Raw genomic sequence first — 16,740 nt, 5'->3', positions numbered from 1 at the left:
CTAACGGTTGCCCCCGCTATGAACCTGTTCAAATGATCGTCTGGATCAGATAGGCCGTCATATGTGCCTATGTTAGGCATTTGTTTAGCACTTTTCGGGGCAATTGCTTCAGCAATGTCCCTTGCAAATTTGGACGTTCCTGCATTTGTAACGTTTGGTCTGAACGTTTTAGAGAAGTCTCGTGGACTTCCATCTATGCTTTTTGGTTTGAAGGCTTGTCCAAAATGCCTTTTCGGTTGGGTTTCCGTTTCTTTACGCTTCCCTTTTGCTTTATGACGAGGGTTCGCGTCGGAGTCGGATTCCTCCGAGTCATCCTCCCAGTATTCGAATTCGTCGGCCTGTTGCACGGAACGCAAGCGTTCATTTAACTCAGCCTGGAATTCCTTTTGTCGTGCCTCCGCCCATGCCTTGACTTCGTCGAGAGTCTGGCGGGGGAGTCTTCGTTTTTCAAACTGGGTATCGGTGGATCCCAGTAGGCGGTCATTTACTGCACTTGCCCCTGCTTTAGTAAGTGGGGTAGTGTTCGTAAAATTTACTTCACTTGCTCCGGCTTCGGTAGCCGGAGTAGTGTTTGTAAAAACTGTGTTGCCGGTATTCCCCCCAATAGCTGGGGTTGTGGTTACCGGAATTTCTCTAACCATCTTTTGTATAAAGTTTTGAAAAAACTGGAGAAAATTGTAGTTCTAGCTTTATGCACGGATGGCGCCAATGAAGAAACACTAACCGGACCCCGGGCAGGTTACTGGTAACCTGGGGGTTGGAGAGATGTTTCCCACGAGGGGTTAGACCCTTGGAAGATGGTTCTTCTGATAACCTGCAAAACAGACACCGTGAGCTCGTCACTGAGAAGGGGGGGGGTTCCTCCTTGTGACCACCCTCCGGCGTGAGAATCAGACTAGATTGCTCTTTAAATATAAAAGTATATTAAGAGATTGCTAGAGCAGATATCAGGTATATTATGATGATAATGTAATAAGATATGATTAGATGAGATGATCATACCATTTGTGGTATTTATAGCCGAAGGTAGGTTTCCAAGGGGTTTAGCCGGCCCAACACGCTACCAACTGTAACCTATGCACGTGCCCTGCCTGTGAGTGGTGGATAGGTAGCGGCTGACACAGAGCAGGCGTGTCGTGCACTCTTCCTCTTCTGCCAACTACAGGCTAGGCACGTGGTATGGCAGGAGTTGGTGGGTAGGCGGCGGCTATTGGTCACAGTGCTGTGGCGTGCTGTCTGCCATGCTGCTGTCAGTGAGCTGTCGCATCTCTGATCAGATCTTTTGCCCATACCTCGTCAGGTACAGTAAAAGATCCTTCAGTATACGGACTGGCTTATTTGGGCGGGAGTATTCCCCCTCCCGCCTCTGTGCGGGATTGCTCCCGGCTTGGCTCATTCCTTCAGGTGACACTGAACGATTGAGAGCTAAGTGCCTTGTGCGTGTAGCCATGCTGCGCGGGTGGCCTTCCCTAATGGCTTGTATCCGAGGCTGCGGGGACAGGCGGAGTCCTTCACCATTGGGAGGCATTTCCTGCGGGACCAGCTTGCGTACTGCGCGTAAGGACGTCACGTCTCTGAGCATGATTGGTCCTGCGGATCCAGTTGGTCTCTGCACAGACGTCCCTGTTTAAGGTGAGTCTTGCGGGTCCAACTGGGCTCTGCTGGGACCTACCTCTTCATTTGTGAACTCACCTTGGCGTGTAGAACTTCTCGGTTCTGATTCCTTTCCTGCTAGCTTTTGACTTTCTAAAGAGTCAAATAATATCACATACAAGTATACAACCAAGTTGTCTTACCATTTGGTATTTTGACAAACTTTTTTTTTTATAACCAAACTTCATATACTTAAAGCAGAGAAATGGTACCGCATGAGTTCAAAGAAGTTGAGTGGTGTTAGTGGCCGAGTCGTTCATCCCATTAACGTGAAAACAAAAAACCAAAAATTGTTTTGCTCAGATGCGCTATATAATTCGAATGATTGAAGACATGTGATGACCCAACATCACATCAAATGCACCAGCCGGGAATCGAACCCGGGTCTGTATCGTGACAGGGTACTACTATTCTACTACTGGTGCTTCATGCTTTGTTAAGTCTCAGTCATATTATACAACATAGTTATTTGAAAATAAAAAAGAATGACGTGACGTGGCAGAATGTCCATCAAACCCACAGGCACAAACACACTCTTTACTAACCTTTGCAACCAACACGAGCAGCTGAGCAACGGTCGTCGGAAAATGACGGTCACGATTTCTCATCATCATATCTTCTTATCTTCTTCATCTGGACCTGCAATTAACCTTTCGAAAAGGAGATTAAGCTTTATTCGTTGTTCTACTTCCCCAGTATCCAATCCTGTTTTACGGTATAATAATAATACTTATTTCCATTATTTTTGAATAACCTAAAGTTGCATATTATGATTATAAAGATGGACAGACATGAATGTTGCTTTACTTTTTATTTATAGGCCCGAGTTAACAATCCGAGTTGGAACTCAACTCATTCCTCATCCCAAAAAGGTATCTCTAATTACCCCCGGAGTATATAATATAATATAAAACAATTCAAGTTCATTTATGTTCGTCTGTTTAATTAGCGGATTACAAATAGGGGTGCCAACAAGCGGAGCCGAGCCCGTCGTTAGTAGTTTTTGAAGCTAGAGCTCGGCTCGTTTACTATTTCTTAATTAATTTTGTTATATGTTTTTTCAATTTTAATTTTGTATGTAACAAAATGTATATTATTTAGTTATTTTTTCATAGCATTATATTGGATTAATTAATAATTATTAAATATCTATTATAAAAATTATTATATTAATGACAAGCTCGTTTAGGCTTGTGAGCCGGTTCGAGCTCGATAAGTGAAGCTCGAGCTTAGTTTTAGGCTTGAGCTTGGGCTTAGGCTCGTTTAAGCTCGGCTCGTCTGCACCCTTAATTCCAAATTGAACATGACCACATTCGTTCATTTACGTTCGTGAACCGTGGTTTACATTTGCTCATTTAAATTCGTGTATGTTCGTTTGTTTATGTTTGTTAGTTTACGATTGTTTTAGTTTGCTCGTTTACGTTTGTTTATATATTCATTTAATTATTTTAGGTTCAGTACAGTTTAGTCTAGTATCAGTAAGTTTTTAGGCCTGACAGTCTGACACATTGTTGTGCCACATTACTTTTTATTGGTTTTAGCTAGTTATGATCATTAATTTATGTTCGTCTTTTACTTTCGTGAACCGTTCGTTTAGGCTTTGAACGAACGAAAATTGTTTGTGTTCGATCGTTTGTTCGGTTTTCATCCGTTTGTGTTGTTAGGTTCGTTTACAGGCCTACGTTTACTTATGAATACGTTGATGTGGGCTGTGTTTTATATAAGACAAGTATGATTGTAAAGCAGTATTCTCATAATCATAACTCATAAGTCATAATAAACAACACATTCACTATTTACAAGAAACATTTAGCAGCTCGTATAAACACACATCACTTGTCCTATACTCCTATTTTGACCCGTACTAAAAATGACTCGTTTGATCTGTTTTGCAACTTTTTTATATTTATTATTAAGGTTGACAAAGGTGGGGAGAATGCTTTCTTTGTGAGCGGTTATAGCGGTGGCGTTATTGCAGTTGCAGACGGTGTTTCAGGGTATGTCGTGTTGATTTCTTTGAAGATTGCAGCCATAAATATTAAGAATATTAGTTAATATGTTATTATTAAATGTAGCCTAAGCTTCATACAATCTTTTGATATGCAAATAATATAATGGTAGGTGGGCTGAAAAAGATGTGGACCCCGCACAATTTTCAAGAGAACTTATGAGAAGAGCTTCATCGTTAGTTGATGATGAGGAGGTAGTTAAATAATTTTATTGTTTTTATAGTGATTTTAAGATATTTGTCAGAAGCAGTTAAATAATTAGAAAACAAGTTGAATTATGAACTCGAACACGACATGTATAAGAAAAAGAGAGTAAAAGAGAAAGGCTGAAAAGAAAAGAATTGTGAAAATTACACATTTTTCATTTTTGTTGTAAGGGCAAAATGGTCATTTTTAAACAGTTTTATCAGTATAAACCTAAAGAAAACAGTCTGCAATTTGGTGTAAACCTAAACTATGAAAAGTGTAATTTATACTATTGAAATTTTTTGTAACAGGTTAACTATGATCCTAGGATTCTTGTTAGAAAAGCACATGCTGCCACGTCATCAACAGGTTCAGCTACTGTGTATGTTTTAACATGTTATCTTAATTAAATCATTAATCACAAGTTAAATCCACATCTAAATATTTTCTTACACTATAATTTTTTTGTTTTCTGTAGAATTGTTTCTATGCTAGACAATAATGGGATTCTTAAGATTGCTAATGTTGGAGATTGTGGACTTCGGGTTATTCGCAAAGGTAAAACAATATTTAATCATTTTGTTCGACTTTGTTGTTATTTGTTTAGTTACATTATTTAGGCTTGTAAATGAATTGAACGTTCAGTGAACCATTTGGTAGGAAGTTCATTTATTTAATAAACGAAAAACACGAACATCATTTTTTGTTCATTTAGTTAAATGAACGCTCATGAATGCATGTCTAGTTTGTTCGTTTATGTTAGTGAACGTTTGCTTGTTTAAGTTCATTCATTTATGTTCGTTTATTTAGTCAATGAACAAACACAAATAACATTTTTTGTTCATTTGTTGAACGAACGAACATGAAGATGACAACATGTGTCTCATTCGTTCATTTTTGTTCATTTCATAAACGTTCGTTTATTTATATTTGTCTGATTAATTTTATGAAATTAAAATTTGCAATGTTACAATTTAATATAGTTTTGATAAATAGGCCCAACAAGCAGATCCTCACGTTAACTTATTAATACTTGGTGTTCGCTCAAGCATGTCCATTCATCTATCTTCATTTATGTTCATTTGTTTACGTTTGTGAATCGTTCATTTAAACAACTAACAAACAAGCATAAACGAACACGCTAATTTTCTTAATGAACGGACACGAACAAGAGAAGTCTGTTCATTTAGTTGTCCGTGTTCGATCGTTTGTTCAGTCAAAGTTAAATGAATGAACATGAACATGCATCATTCATGTTTGTTCGGTTTGTATACAGGCCTAACATTATTCCTATAAAACTTGAACTTTTAGGTCAAATAATATTTTCCACATTTCCACAAGAGCATTATTTTGATTGTCCATATCAGTTGAGCTCCGAGACAGTCAGTCAGACATATCTAGACGCCACGGTAACAAAGTTCATAGATGGGTGGGTGGGGTGTGCGTAATGGGTCAGAATTGCCACCTCTAACTATTATTTATGTTTCTTAAATTATATTATTATCTATACAAACAAACGCAGGTTACAAGTATTGATTCAATGAAAGGGGACATCATAGTAATGGGCTCGGACGGGCTTTTTGATAACGTGTTTGACCATGAAATTGTAACAATGGTTAAAGAACATAAAGATGCCGTGACAACCGGTAACTGTTTCTTGAATATATAATATCATATTTTAAAAACAAACAAATTAATTTCAAGTGTCATTAATAAGTTTTTGTTTGAATATTAGCAAAGGTATTGGCTGATCTCGCCTACAAACACTCAGTTGACTTCTACTTTGACTCCCCATACTCAATTGAAGCAAGAAACAGAGTAAATATATCTTTACATCATTAAATTTTGAAATAACACAATATTATATTCATATTTATTTTAAAAAGTATTTTAATTTTGGTGACACAGGGACTTGATGTTCCATGGTGGAAAAAGGCTTTGGGACAGAAGCTAACAGGCATGATTAACGCAATTTAATCGCTTTATAAATTTGAGCTTAAAAAGTTAATAAATTGTGGTCAACAAGCCGTGTTGACCGAGTGTTTTGTGCAGGTGGAAAGATGGATGATATAACTGTAATTGTTGGTGAAGTGGTAAGTGATTGATATGATTGATAATCCTGAATGTATTGCTTGCTTCTATGAGTAAGATCACTATACATTACTTGTAAAGAGGATTATTTTTATTATTATTATTATTATTATTATTATTATTATTTATTGATTTGTAAATTGCATTTTAAAGACTTAACAAATTACGGAATCGGCAATGGAAAATGGATACTCGCCAGTCGCCACCCATATTTGAGATCGAATGTGTGTAGGTTGAGTTTGAGAGTGAAATGGTTTGAATGAGAGTGGTATAAGTTTGGGGTGTGTTTTAGAAAAAAAAATAAAAAATAAATAAAACTGGTATGGCCATTTAACATGGGACCCACCACTCGTCCGAATGCCCGGACATCAAAATCAAATGTGAGGCCCACAATGGCTGATGTCTGTGTGGTGGCGACCGCCTCTTTGCCAGCTAGGACCTCGGGGTTTGTTCTAAGGATAGAATGAAAAACTTTAGAAAAACAGCTTTAAAGTGGTGGACAAGCATCAAATTGTCAAGTTTGACTTTTAAAGTCAAAGTAATAAGTTTGACTTTAAAAGTCAAAACTGAATCCTAAAAAGCAAGTAGAAACTGGCCTAACCACAAAATCACCAACCTTAACGAATGTCACTAAACTATGACCGCTAAAACACAAGTAGAAAATAAACCTGAAACCGGTGGCTTATTTGTGATAAATGATGTTGTAATCTTTCATGTTCTTCAGTTAACACTAAATTATTGGTTTCTCTTCCCAAAAGATTTCCAAAATCATCAAAGTATGTAATTTGTAGATTGCACAAAGGCTAAAAAAGATGATAAATAGTCACATTCATTCATGAGAGTCAAAATTACCAAAATGCCACCACTCGTGTTGTCCATCATGCTTATACCTTCACGCGAAAGTTTCAATATAAGACATCAATAATACCACAATACTAGTGATTCCAGTAAATTACCATTAGAGTGCTAATTAAACTTTTGACAGAAACTACTTGTGTTATAAATATGATAATTTAAACCCTAAATTACCATAGAAACATTATCTTAGTCACTTTTACTCAAATACTCAAAAACCCTTACACCTCTTTAAAATGTAGTGATCATATTCAATTCATTGGACAACACCAGCAAGTATTACAAAGTTATATATAATATTGTAAAAAATATAAGTAAAGCAAAGAACAAAGTAAATCATGTAAATTGTAATAAAGCAATGTATAGGTGGCATACTAAGTTACTAACTACTAACATAATCTTTGCATTTGCTCAACTTAATTACTAGAAAAAGGGCCAAATTGCATGGTTTATATAACCAAAAAAATAAAACATGCACTCCAAATTTTCATAATAATAGTTATATATTAATGTAAGCTACACAAAAGAGGGTAGCCTTCCACAAAACGAAATAAAACACTAGAAAGTGAGTTAGTCTTTGTGAAAATAATAATAAAAACATCTTCAAAAACAGTCAAACCCTTAGCTAATTAGTTATACTCTGAAGGAACAATATTCTTAACTCTCTCCTATTGAAGAAACACTAAGTGACCCAGGGCAGATTACGGATAATCTGGGGGTTAAGTAATGTTTCCCACGAGGATGAGGTCCAGCAGAGAAGGTTGTTCTTCAGGTGACCTGCAAAACAGACACCGTAAGCTCGTCACTGAGAAGGGGGGGGGGGGTTCCTCCTTGTGACCACCCTCCGGCGTGAGAATCAGACTAGATTGCTCTGTATATTAAGAGATTGCTAGATAAGATAAGATGAGATATCAGATGATGTCCTTACCATTCCAAGGTGTTGGAGTATTTATAGCCGAAGGTAGGTTTCCTAGAAGGTACAGCCGGCTGAATAGTATTCCTGTTCTACCAACAGTGGACTACGCACAGGCCATGCTGGTTGGTGGATAGGCTACGGCCGACAGTAACAAGGTCGGCTGTATACTGTTCCTTTACTGCCGGCTATACACTGTTCCACCAACTGTAGGCTGCGCACGTCCCATAGTAAGGGTTGGTGAGTAGGCAGCGGCTAATAGTGACAAACAGTACTAGAGGGTGCTCCTCCTCGTACTGTTGTCGGTGAGCTGTCACCCTGTGATTGGTTCATGGGCTGTTCTGGTCAGATCGTCTGTTTTGCCCATACCTTGGTAGGTATAGTACAAAAGATCTTCCAGAAGCATACGGACTGGCTCATTTAGGCGGGAGTATTCCCGCCTTGCTCATTCCTTCATGTGACTACTGAAGTAGCAAGAGTTAGTGCCTTGTGCGTGTAGCCTTGCTGTCAGTGCGGGTAGCCTTCCCTGATGGCTTGTATCCGCAACTGCGGGAACAAGCTGGGTACTTCACCATTGGGAGGTTTTCCCTGCGGGTACAGCTGGCGTACTGCGCGTAAGGTCTTCTCTGAGCATGGTGGGTCCTGCGGAAGCAGTTGGTCGCTGCGCAGACGTCCCTGTTCAAGGTGAGTCTTGCGGGTCCAACTGGGCTCTGCTGGGACCTACCTCTTCAAGTCCCCCCAGTCCAATGTTCTTCTCATGAATTATTAATAAGTGAAGTGAACTTTTGGACTAGCAAGGGGTTTTGAAAAGGGGTTTTTAGTTTTAAGGTTTTCCGTGGGGATTCTTCCCGCGGTTTTCCTGATGTCACGCAGAAATTCCCGACTTTTCTGCTTGATCTTTGGGTATGAAGCGGGTATGCCTGTAACCTCCTCGCAAGTCAGGAGCGTTGAGTCCCACTTGTGTGGATTCTCCATGGGGTTTTGGTAGTTTTCAACATAGTGATCAATTATGCTAAAACCACCAATTCCATCTTGGAGGTTCAAACAATATATTTCTCGACGTTCCCGTCATGCGGGGATGTTATTCCCGTTTCCGCAAGCATGGCCCAGAAGATCCTTCTTGGTTTGAATTCCCCGCGGAGTGCTAAGTATGTGAAGGGTTTTGCCTTGACACTGTACCCGCACTCGTCTTACGGTTACTTTACTTCCAAGGTATTCTTGGCGTCAATTCCCTGCGGGTGCTAAGTATGTGAAGGGTTTTGCCTTAACACTTTACTCGCACCTGTCTTATAGTTACTTGGTTGCCAAGGTAAGGGGTATTTTCCCGCTTTTGAATCCTTTTGAAATTTTGAAATTCGAAGAGTTGGTGAAAGGATAAGAACAGTCCAAACTATTGAAACGTCGTCCGACGGTTTCTTCTGACAGTGTCAGGACGTGCAGGAAGTTATGGCGACGTGACAGTATATGGTCATTCCAGGCGCTTTTTCAGGCGCGTGGGCGCGAATTTTCGGGCGCGTGGCCGCGAAATTACTGGCACGCGTCTTTTCAACAGCTGTTGCCAGCTTGCTTTTTGCCACGTGTCATAGTTTCATTGCACCTGTGATTTCTCTCTCTTCCGCATTAAATTCATCGCATTAATTGCGATTAGTATATAAAGGGGGAGAGGGTCCTTTGTAATCCACACTTTCACTTTTCTCTTCCTCTTCAAAACGATTTCCGGCGAATACTCACCTTTTCAGCCGAGCATTCTCTTGAAATCGTTCTCTTTTTCACACCTGCAAGATGTCTTCTGTTCATGACCTCGAGGCTACAGCCCAGGAGGCTGGGGTGTACGTCGAACACCCGTCATCCACGTCCGACAAGGATGACAAGAGTACTGCTGGCGAGTGCCAGTGTGCTCTGCCTGTCGATCTATATCAGTACATTGTCAGGAAGTTCATGCTCGAGTCTCTCGAGCCTGAGTTTCCTGAGCCTCATCAGACGGTGTATGATGCCCCCAGAGGCAAGATCGGGGTATATGCTGCATTCTTTGTCTATGGGAATCTTAGGTTCCCATTGACAAAGTTTGTGTACCGTGTCCTGGAGAGGCACGGTGTGCACCTGACCGAGGTGCAACCGATGGCGATCGCGAAGATTCGCCACTTCGAGTGGGTGTGCCGGATTCTGGGCGTTGAGCCCTTCGTCGACCGCCTGATGACCTTCTACTCTTGGAGGTGCATCCAAGGGTGGTATACTCTGATAACCCGGATCAAGGGTTTGAAGATCTGCGCAACCGAGCGCAGTCTTCGTTCATGGAAGCGGGAGTTCTTTTTCATCTCCGCTCGCGCCATCCCCCTTGCCATGAAGTTCAAGAATGGGCAAGCACTCCCCTGCCTTCACGCCTCCAACTACCAGGAGGCGGAATGGTTCTCGAAGATATCCCGAGTTCAATCTCCGGTTTACCGCTTTGCGGAGTCCGGGATGGTGATGCTCGGGATGAGCCGGGTGTGGAAGGATGCGGATGCGCAAAAGATCCCGATCGTCCTTGAATACGGTTTGAATTCTGTCCCTTACGGTACGGTCTGTCTTCTTTGTTTATATATGTTTGTCTTCTAACTGTTGTCTTTTATTTCAGAGGGGAACGATTTGCAGTCGCTCCTGTATCCGCGGGAGGCTGATAGTCCCGCTCGGATGGATACTCGTGCTCTAGATGAGAACGAGTTGCCCATCCTTGCATAGACGGCGGATCGGTTCGTGGAGGTCTACCCGCCAGGCCACGAGATCCTGAGCGCCAGGCGGCCAGGTAAGGCGTTATTCAACCCTCGACCCCTCAATGTTGAAACCTCTGCTGGAATTCCTCTAATCCTGTGTTCTGATGAGGAATCCGCAGATGGTCCTTCGTTGGTGAGGAAGAAGAAGGCTGCCGGCGGGAAGGGGAAGGCGAAGGTGGCCTCCACTGCCGATCCGGTGCCTCGGTCTGATTCAGAGACCGAGAGCGAGGAGGTGGCGGGGAACCCCGGTGGTGATAAGACCACTGCTCCGGAGGCTGCGACGACTGTCACCTCCGGAGAGCCCAGGAAGACAACGGTGAGCGGCGTGAAGAGGCCGGCTCCATCGGGTTCATCCCCGCCTGTCCGCACTTTCAGGCTCAAGAAAACCCGTAAGTACAAACTTTATTTTTAACTTCATAGCATTCCATCATTAATACTTTTCTTCTTTGTGCAGGCGTGGATGCTACCGCATTCCAGGGTGAAGCGGGGAGGAGTACCTCCGGACCCATGACGGTAGGCTTGGTCAGCCTACCTGAGGCGACGACCCAGGCGGCTGCGCCTGCTCCTGCTTCCGCTGGTTCAGTTGCTCACTCCGTTGAGTCAACTGTTCCAGCTGTGACAACATCACCGCCGGCTGTCAGTGCCATATTTACCGCATCTTTCACTGAGCCGGCGGTTACTTTTGCTGCGGACTCCGCAGCGGCGACCGTGGCGGCCTTCACCATGCCTCCTCCGTCATCGGCAACGACGGCCGATCCTTCAGGTATGCATGGGGCTTCTCGCCAACCTCTGCCTCCTTCCCATCTACCTGACCTCTTGGACGGATTTCCATTGGGTTCAGGTGATGGGTTTGGCGGCTATCGGCCTGTTATTGACCCTACAGGTGCGTAGGGTTCTTTTGGCCTCCTCTTTTTTTTTTTTTTTTATATATCATCTTTTCCTAACTGCTTTTTGTTATTTGCAGTGTCGGATTCCAATGAAGTGTATGTTCCGCGATGGAACATCCGCCGAGGAACAACCCTTCGCACACCTGTGGAATGCGTGGAGTGGGCTCGTCACGCAGCTCCCGGTGGTGCGTTGGGGGAAGCCATGGCTAGCTACCAGGAGGGTAGGCTAACCAATGAGCTTCGGGTTCTCCTGGCCCGGATGCAGCCGCGCGTCGAGCTGCTTTGTCGTGAAAACGACAAGTTAAAAGCAGCTCGAATCCAAGAAGTAGCTCAGGCGCGGGCTGTCCGGGAGGAGAATAGGAGGCTCTCCGCGGCTGTTGCGGAGAAGGAGAAGGCGTTCAAGGCTCTTGAAGTTGAAGTTCAGGCCCGTCTCGAGGCCCGTTCCAAGGCTGCCCAAGCTGTTAACGAACAGCTTCGGCTGGCTAAGGAAACTGCTAGGAACGCAACTGAAAGGGCCACCAAGGCTGAAGCTGTTGCTGAGCCTCTACGCCTCGAGAATGAGGAACTTAAAGCTAAACTAGAGGCGCTCCAACAGGCTCATGATGCCTTGGCGATGGAAGACGCGAAGAAGCTTCAAGAGATCCTGGACCAGAGGGGGGTGCTTGACCAGACTGAGCGGAAGCTAAAGGGCGTTGAAGAGGCTGCCGCTAAAGAAGTGTTGCTTGCCAACCTCAACCAAAGTGAAGCCGAACGCGCCCGTAACCAAGCTCAAGCCGCCCTCCAAGAAGCTCTGGTTGCCAAGGAATGGCTTCTTCGAGAAGCGTTGTCTCAGGTAAGTTTAACTTCATAATGTCTTTACGCTTTTCTTTGTAAATAGAAAAGGTTTTGATACTTGTATTTTTTCTTTTTTGTAGGTTGTGCATCGGGTCTTCACAGAGACGTCTTATGACGATGCTATGAGCACGGCCCTCAATATTCTTAACTCTCTCCTATCTTAGTGACTTCATTTAAACTTCAGTTTTCAACCCACAATATAACTTGTCAATGGCAAAACTTTCGCTTTTCGTCTTCCGATGACCATTGCCATGGCGGTTGGTTTGACACAGCTTCAACAACTCCGCAGCCACCACATCTATCTCCTTGTCCCCTTTCTTCATTAAACAAACTCTCATTTGCTTCGCTTTTTCTTTAACAACTTGTCCTACCTCACTCGCCCATTTTCGTCTCTAAGTACCTCCACCGCAACCCCTACTTCCACTGCTAACCGAGCATTGACCGGCTGGTCAAGATGCATTGGCATTGCAATTATTGGAACCCCAAATTTCATTGCTTCCAATACTGAATTCCATCCACAATGACTCACAAACCCACCTATGTTTTCGTGCCTTAATATTTTTGCTTGTGGGGCCCACCCGTCAACCAATAAACCCCTATCTTTTACCCTTTCAAGAAACCCTAATGGCAAATGTTCTGAAAGTTCAACCTTGGTTTCACTTTTTGGAAACCTTAATACCCAAATGAAGTTCACATTGCTCAGTTCCAACCCATGGGCTATTTCTTCCAAATCATCACTAGAAAGAAAATACTCACTCCCAAACGAAACAAAGACAGTGGATCCAGCGGCTTTCGTGTCAAGCCACTGCATCACACTGTCTTGTTTCAAGTTTGCATTATGACTAGGCTCGGCGACAAGAGGACCCACCGGTACAATCTTTTTACCGGTCAGCTTAGAAAGATAATTAGCATACTTACCTTCAACCTCCTTAAAAGACTTAACAAGAACAATACTTGACGAGTTCCCAACGCATCCCATGACACGATCTTTATCTTTCCGGTTATTTGCCGAGCTCTCGAGAATCTCATGCTTGTGTTTGTGTTCATAGGGACGAAAGAAAATACTACGAAACGGGAAATCCATACCTTTGGAGTTGTACAAGTAGATATGAAACATGGTGGCAGCCATAGTAGCACTAGTGGTGACAAACACCACCGAAGGGATTCCAAAGGAGGCAGCCGACACCGGGGCCCACGATTGAATCATGTCGTATATGAGCAAATCAGGTTTAACGGTTAACAAGATTTTTGAAAACTGAGGGCTTGACATGTCAAAAGCTTTCTTGAGAGTAGGCATGAGATGAAGAGGGAGGCCATTGGTGGTGTGAAGGTCTGGTGGTAGGTCGGGTAGTATCGGAAGGTAGAGCTCGATGAGGTCAATCGACGACAAACCACCCTCGGTTTTTAAGGTGTTCTTGACGGATTTGAGGTTAGCAGGAGTGGAACAAAAGCAGATGTTGAAGCGGTTTGTGTTGTTTAGTTTTTTGGCTAGTTCAAGGAAAGGTGATATGTGACCATGGCCTAACCATGGGAACATCAAAACAGTCTGCTTTCTTCTGTTCATAATCGACATTATGAATGTTTTTTGATTTGATTGAGGTTGTCTGTGGTATGAGAAGAATATGGTTTGATAGGTGTAACAATGTAATATATATGTATATATAGCAGACAATGTTAGTTTATTTACATGCAAAATTCACTTCCATTTTCAGTTACTTTATTATTTTAGAAATATATTTAGTAAATCTTTAAGAAATTTAAATTGTGATCGAATGTTAATGATAAACACGCAGCTAAAAAAATAATATGATTTTATATTATGGGTTTTGATAACTGCCTAACTATATATTTGATTTAACTATAGAAAATATTAATTGTTTTTAACTATTATTGGTATGTGAATTTGGGTTTTATTGATACATATTTACTTATTTAGTGTTACTAAGATCCTTGCATTATTATTACATCCGCAAATAATGCGCAGTCTTTATATACCAAGATCTTTGTATTGTGGTAATTATTACCCTAAAGTCCTATCATGAAAACTGAATCTGAATTAAGATAATACACAAGCTCAGATCATAATTATGATCTGGACAACGAAACTCAAAGAACACAAACGAACAAACTATAAACCCTAACTTGAGGGAGAGTGAGATCAATATGAAAGACATAATAGATGAAAAAAATATAGAATCCAACCAGCCGGTTTCAACTTCTTTCTCTTCTTTATATATTACTCCAGTATAGGTATTTGGACTCTCTATCAACTCTCCGACCCGTGCACGTATACAAAAGAGAACGACCCAATGAATAAGCCCAGCAGCATCAGCCCAATCCATCATCAGCTCAGATATTTATAGACATACAACACAACCAAAAAATATATTAGAGAAACAATTAACACCAAACAGCCTATCCTAGATATGTATGATATTGAATTGTACGGTATATTTTATACGATTATATATTTATATGTTTGATATTGAATTGAAACAAAAATACATATTCATATATTTCAACACCCCCCTCAATTCAATAGGCAAACAACTAAACATAATGACATTCTCTGATCAACAGATGCAACAACTTTTAATATTATACTTTTTTAGGATTATTCCAATTTGTAGATCATATAAACATTTAACATCATAGCAATTTCTAACATATTTGAACAACTAATCTTACAGTATTTTATTACTGAAATATCAAATCCTTTTGAAATGTTTCATATTCACAAAAAATATGCCAATAGAAAAATACTTTATATAAACTAAAAACAAGAAAAAACAGAAGCAAGAATACTCATAAAAATGTAGGTAATAGTAAACCAATCAATTGTACTTCACTTTTAGAAAAAAACTATTCAAAGATGATTTCATAGCATTCAAAATAAATTGACTTTTGATAAATAAATGATGCATAAGAATGACCCAATCAGATTACAAACATAACAAACAACAATAAAGCCTTCAAGACATACCACTTAAAAGGTTGTTTGGTTTAATTTTTCAACAACCTTCAAGTAAAGAGAATATAAGCACCACGATTGAGAGAAAACCATTCAACATATGGAGATAGGTTTGATATTACTACTTAGCGTTAGTAAAGAACTTACATATGGGTCTTCATATAAGAACAACAAGGTAAGTAAGGTAGGTGTATGAGATCTAAGCTCGAACATGAACCCAAGCAATCCAATGATCAATGCACCGAAAAAACCTCACACAAAAAAAACAAACCAAGTTATAATACAACCTATTAAACAGTTTCTTCCACCACAGTTATTTCAATTAAAAAATTAAATCAACAAAGAACTTTAGATTCAAATGTTGACAAAATTAACACAAAAAATGGCACATAGTATACCATAACATGCAGTGAACACTATATAAAAAGACAATCATACACATATTTCAAATTATAACAGAAATATGTGATTGTATACCAGATATCATACATATATCTAGCCATGACATAAAGCCACAAGACTTTTAAGACAAAGACATGCCACATGACATATACGAACTTTCTGTAACACTACAGAAAAGAAATCAAAAAAAATTCTGATTAAGATAAAATGAAAAATCATACGATTTCACAAGACTATCAGAAACACATCTGATAAGAAAATAAAGCCACACAGCTTTAATCATACGATTTCACAAGACATCGTTACCGACTTAGTGACCGGAAACACCTGCACATCGCACGTTGATGATTATATCTTGATTTCGTGATTCAATATGGGGAGTTCATTCACGCGCCGATGTTTCGTGATCTCCTGTACCATTCTGATTAGGACGTTTTTCCGGCGATAATTTCACATTTTCACGAATCAGGAGAAGACGATGATAGTTCAATGGGTCTAAATTCAGTATGAATTAATAAATTGTTTGTATCGGTGGAGCTTATGAATAAATGGCTTTGTGCATAAGCCTTGGATACAGACAACTCCTCTTTATTCTTTTTTAATTGTGTTTTTTCTTTTTTATCATAATATTTTGTTTCACCCCAAAGTTCAATGCTAGAACACAAACAGTGAATGAATAAAATAAAAAACTATGATAAAGCATAATGAAAGAAAACGCGATACTAAAACACAACGCAAAACCAATATGTTAAAACATAACAGGAAAAACACAATGAAATAAAAAAAACACAATGAAGTAATAGCATGAAAAAAAAACACAGTAAAAATACATTATATTAAAACACACTGAATAAAAAACACTATGTTTAAACATTATATTATAACACAATTTGTAAAACACATTACATAAAACACAATGAAAAAAAACAAAATATGACACAATGTATAAAAACCCACTTAATTTTTTTTATTTTTATATAGCAATATGGTACTCATATTAAAAGTAAAAACACGCTCATTATAATGGTGAATTTGTTTTTTCAACAAAAACGTGGTAAAAAAAAAGTTATGGACGTTTTAAAATGATGGGGGAATTTAGCATGTGCCTTGCATGTGAAGAGAGAAAAGTCAACAAATGTGTCATTTCTTTTATGCCCTTCCATTTATTTTCATACTTGATTTCTTCCTA

At 40.3% G+C, this 16,740-nt stretch overlaps 1 protein-coding gene and 1 pseudogene across 1 annotated transcript; one reads left to right on the top strand and one right to left on the bottom strand.

Annotated features, from left to right (window-relative positions):
- Positions 1 to 3,355: 3,355 nt before the first annotated feature.
- On the top strand, positions 3,356 to 6,013 carry LOC143536364 (putative protein phosphatase 2C 26). The gene is made up of 9 exons (XM_077030369.1): positions 3,356 to 3,382; positions 3,571 to 3,650; positions 3,775 to 3,856; positions 4,160 to 4,230; positions 4,327 to 4,406; positions 5,160 to 5,257; positions 5,371 to 5,494; positions 5,584 to 5,666; positions 5,757 to 6,013. The coding sequence occupies exons 1-9, from the start codon at positions 3,356 to 3,358 to the stop codon at positions 5,823 to 5,825; spliced, it is 714 nt and encodes a 237-aa protein (XP_076886484.1). The 3' UTR covers positions 5,826 to 6,013.
- A 6,338-nt stretch (positions 6,014 to 12,351) lies between these two features.
- Positions 12,352 to 13,751, bottom strand: LOC143536363 (UDP-glucosyltransferase 29 pseudogene; annotated as a pseudogene).
- Positions 13,752 to 16,740: the final 2,989 nt, after the last annotated feature.

This window comes from Bidens hawaiensis, unplaced genomic scaffold, assembly GCF_021521415.1.
Source record: "Bidens hawaiensis isolate Kalapana, Puna unplaced genomic scaffold, B.hawaiensis_p1.1 tig00010796_1, whole genome shotgun sequence".
NCBI classification, from domain to species: Eukaryota; Viridiplantae; Streptophyta; class Magnoliopsida; order Asterales; family Asteraceae; genus Bidens; species Bidens hawaiensis.
The sequence above is the reverse complement of the archived record's forward strand: the minus strand, read 5'-3'. Positions and strand labels throughout refer to the sequence as shown.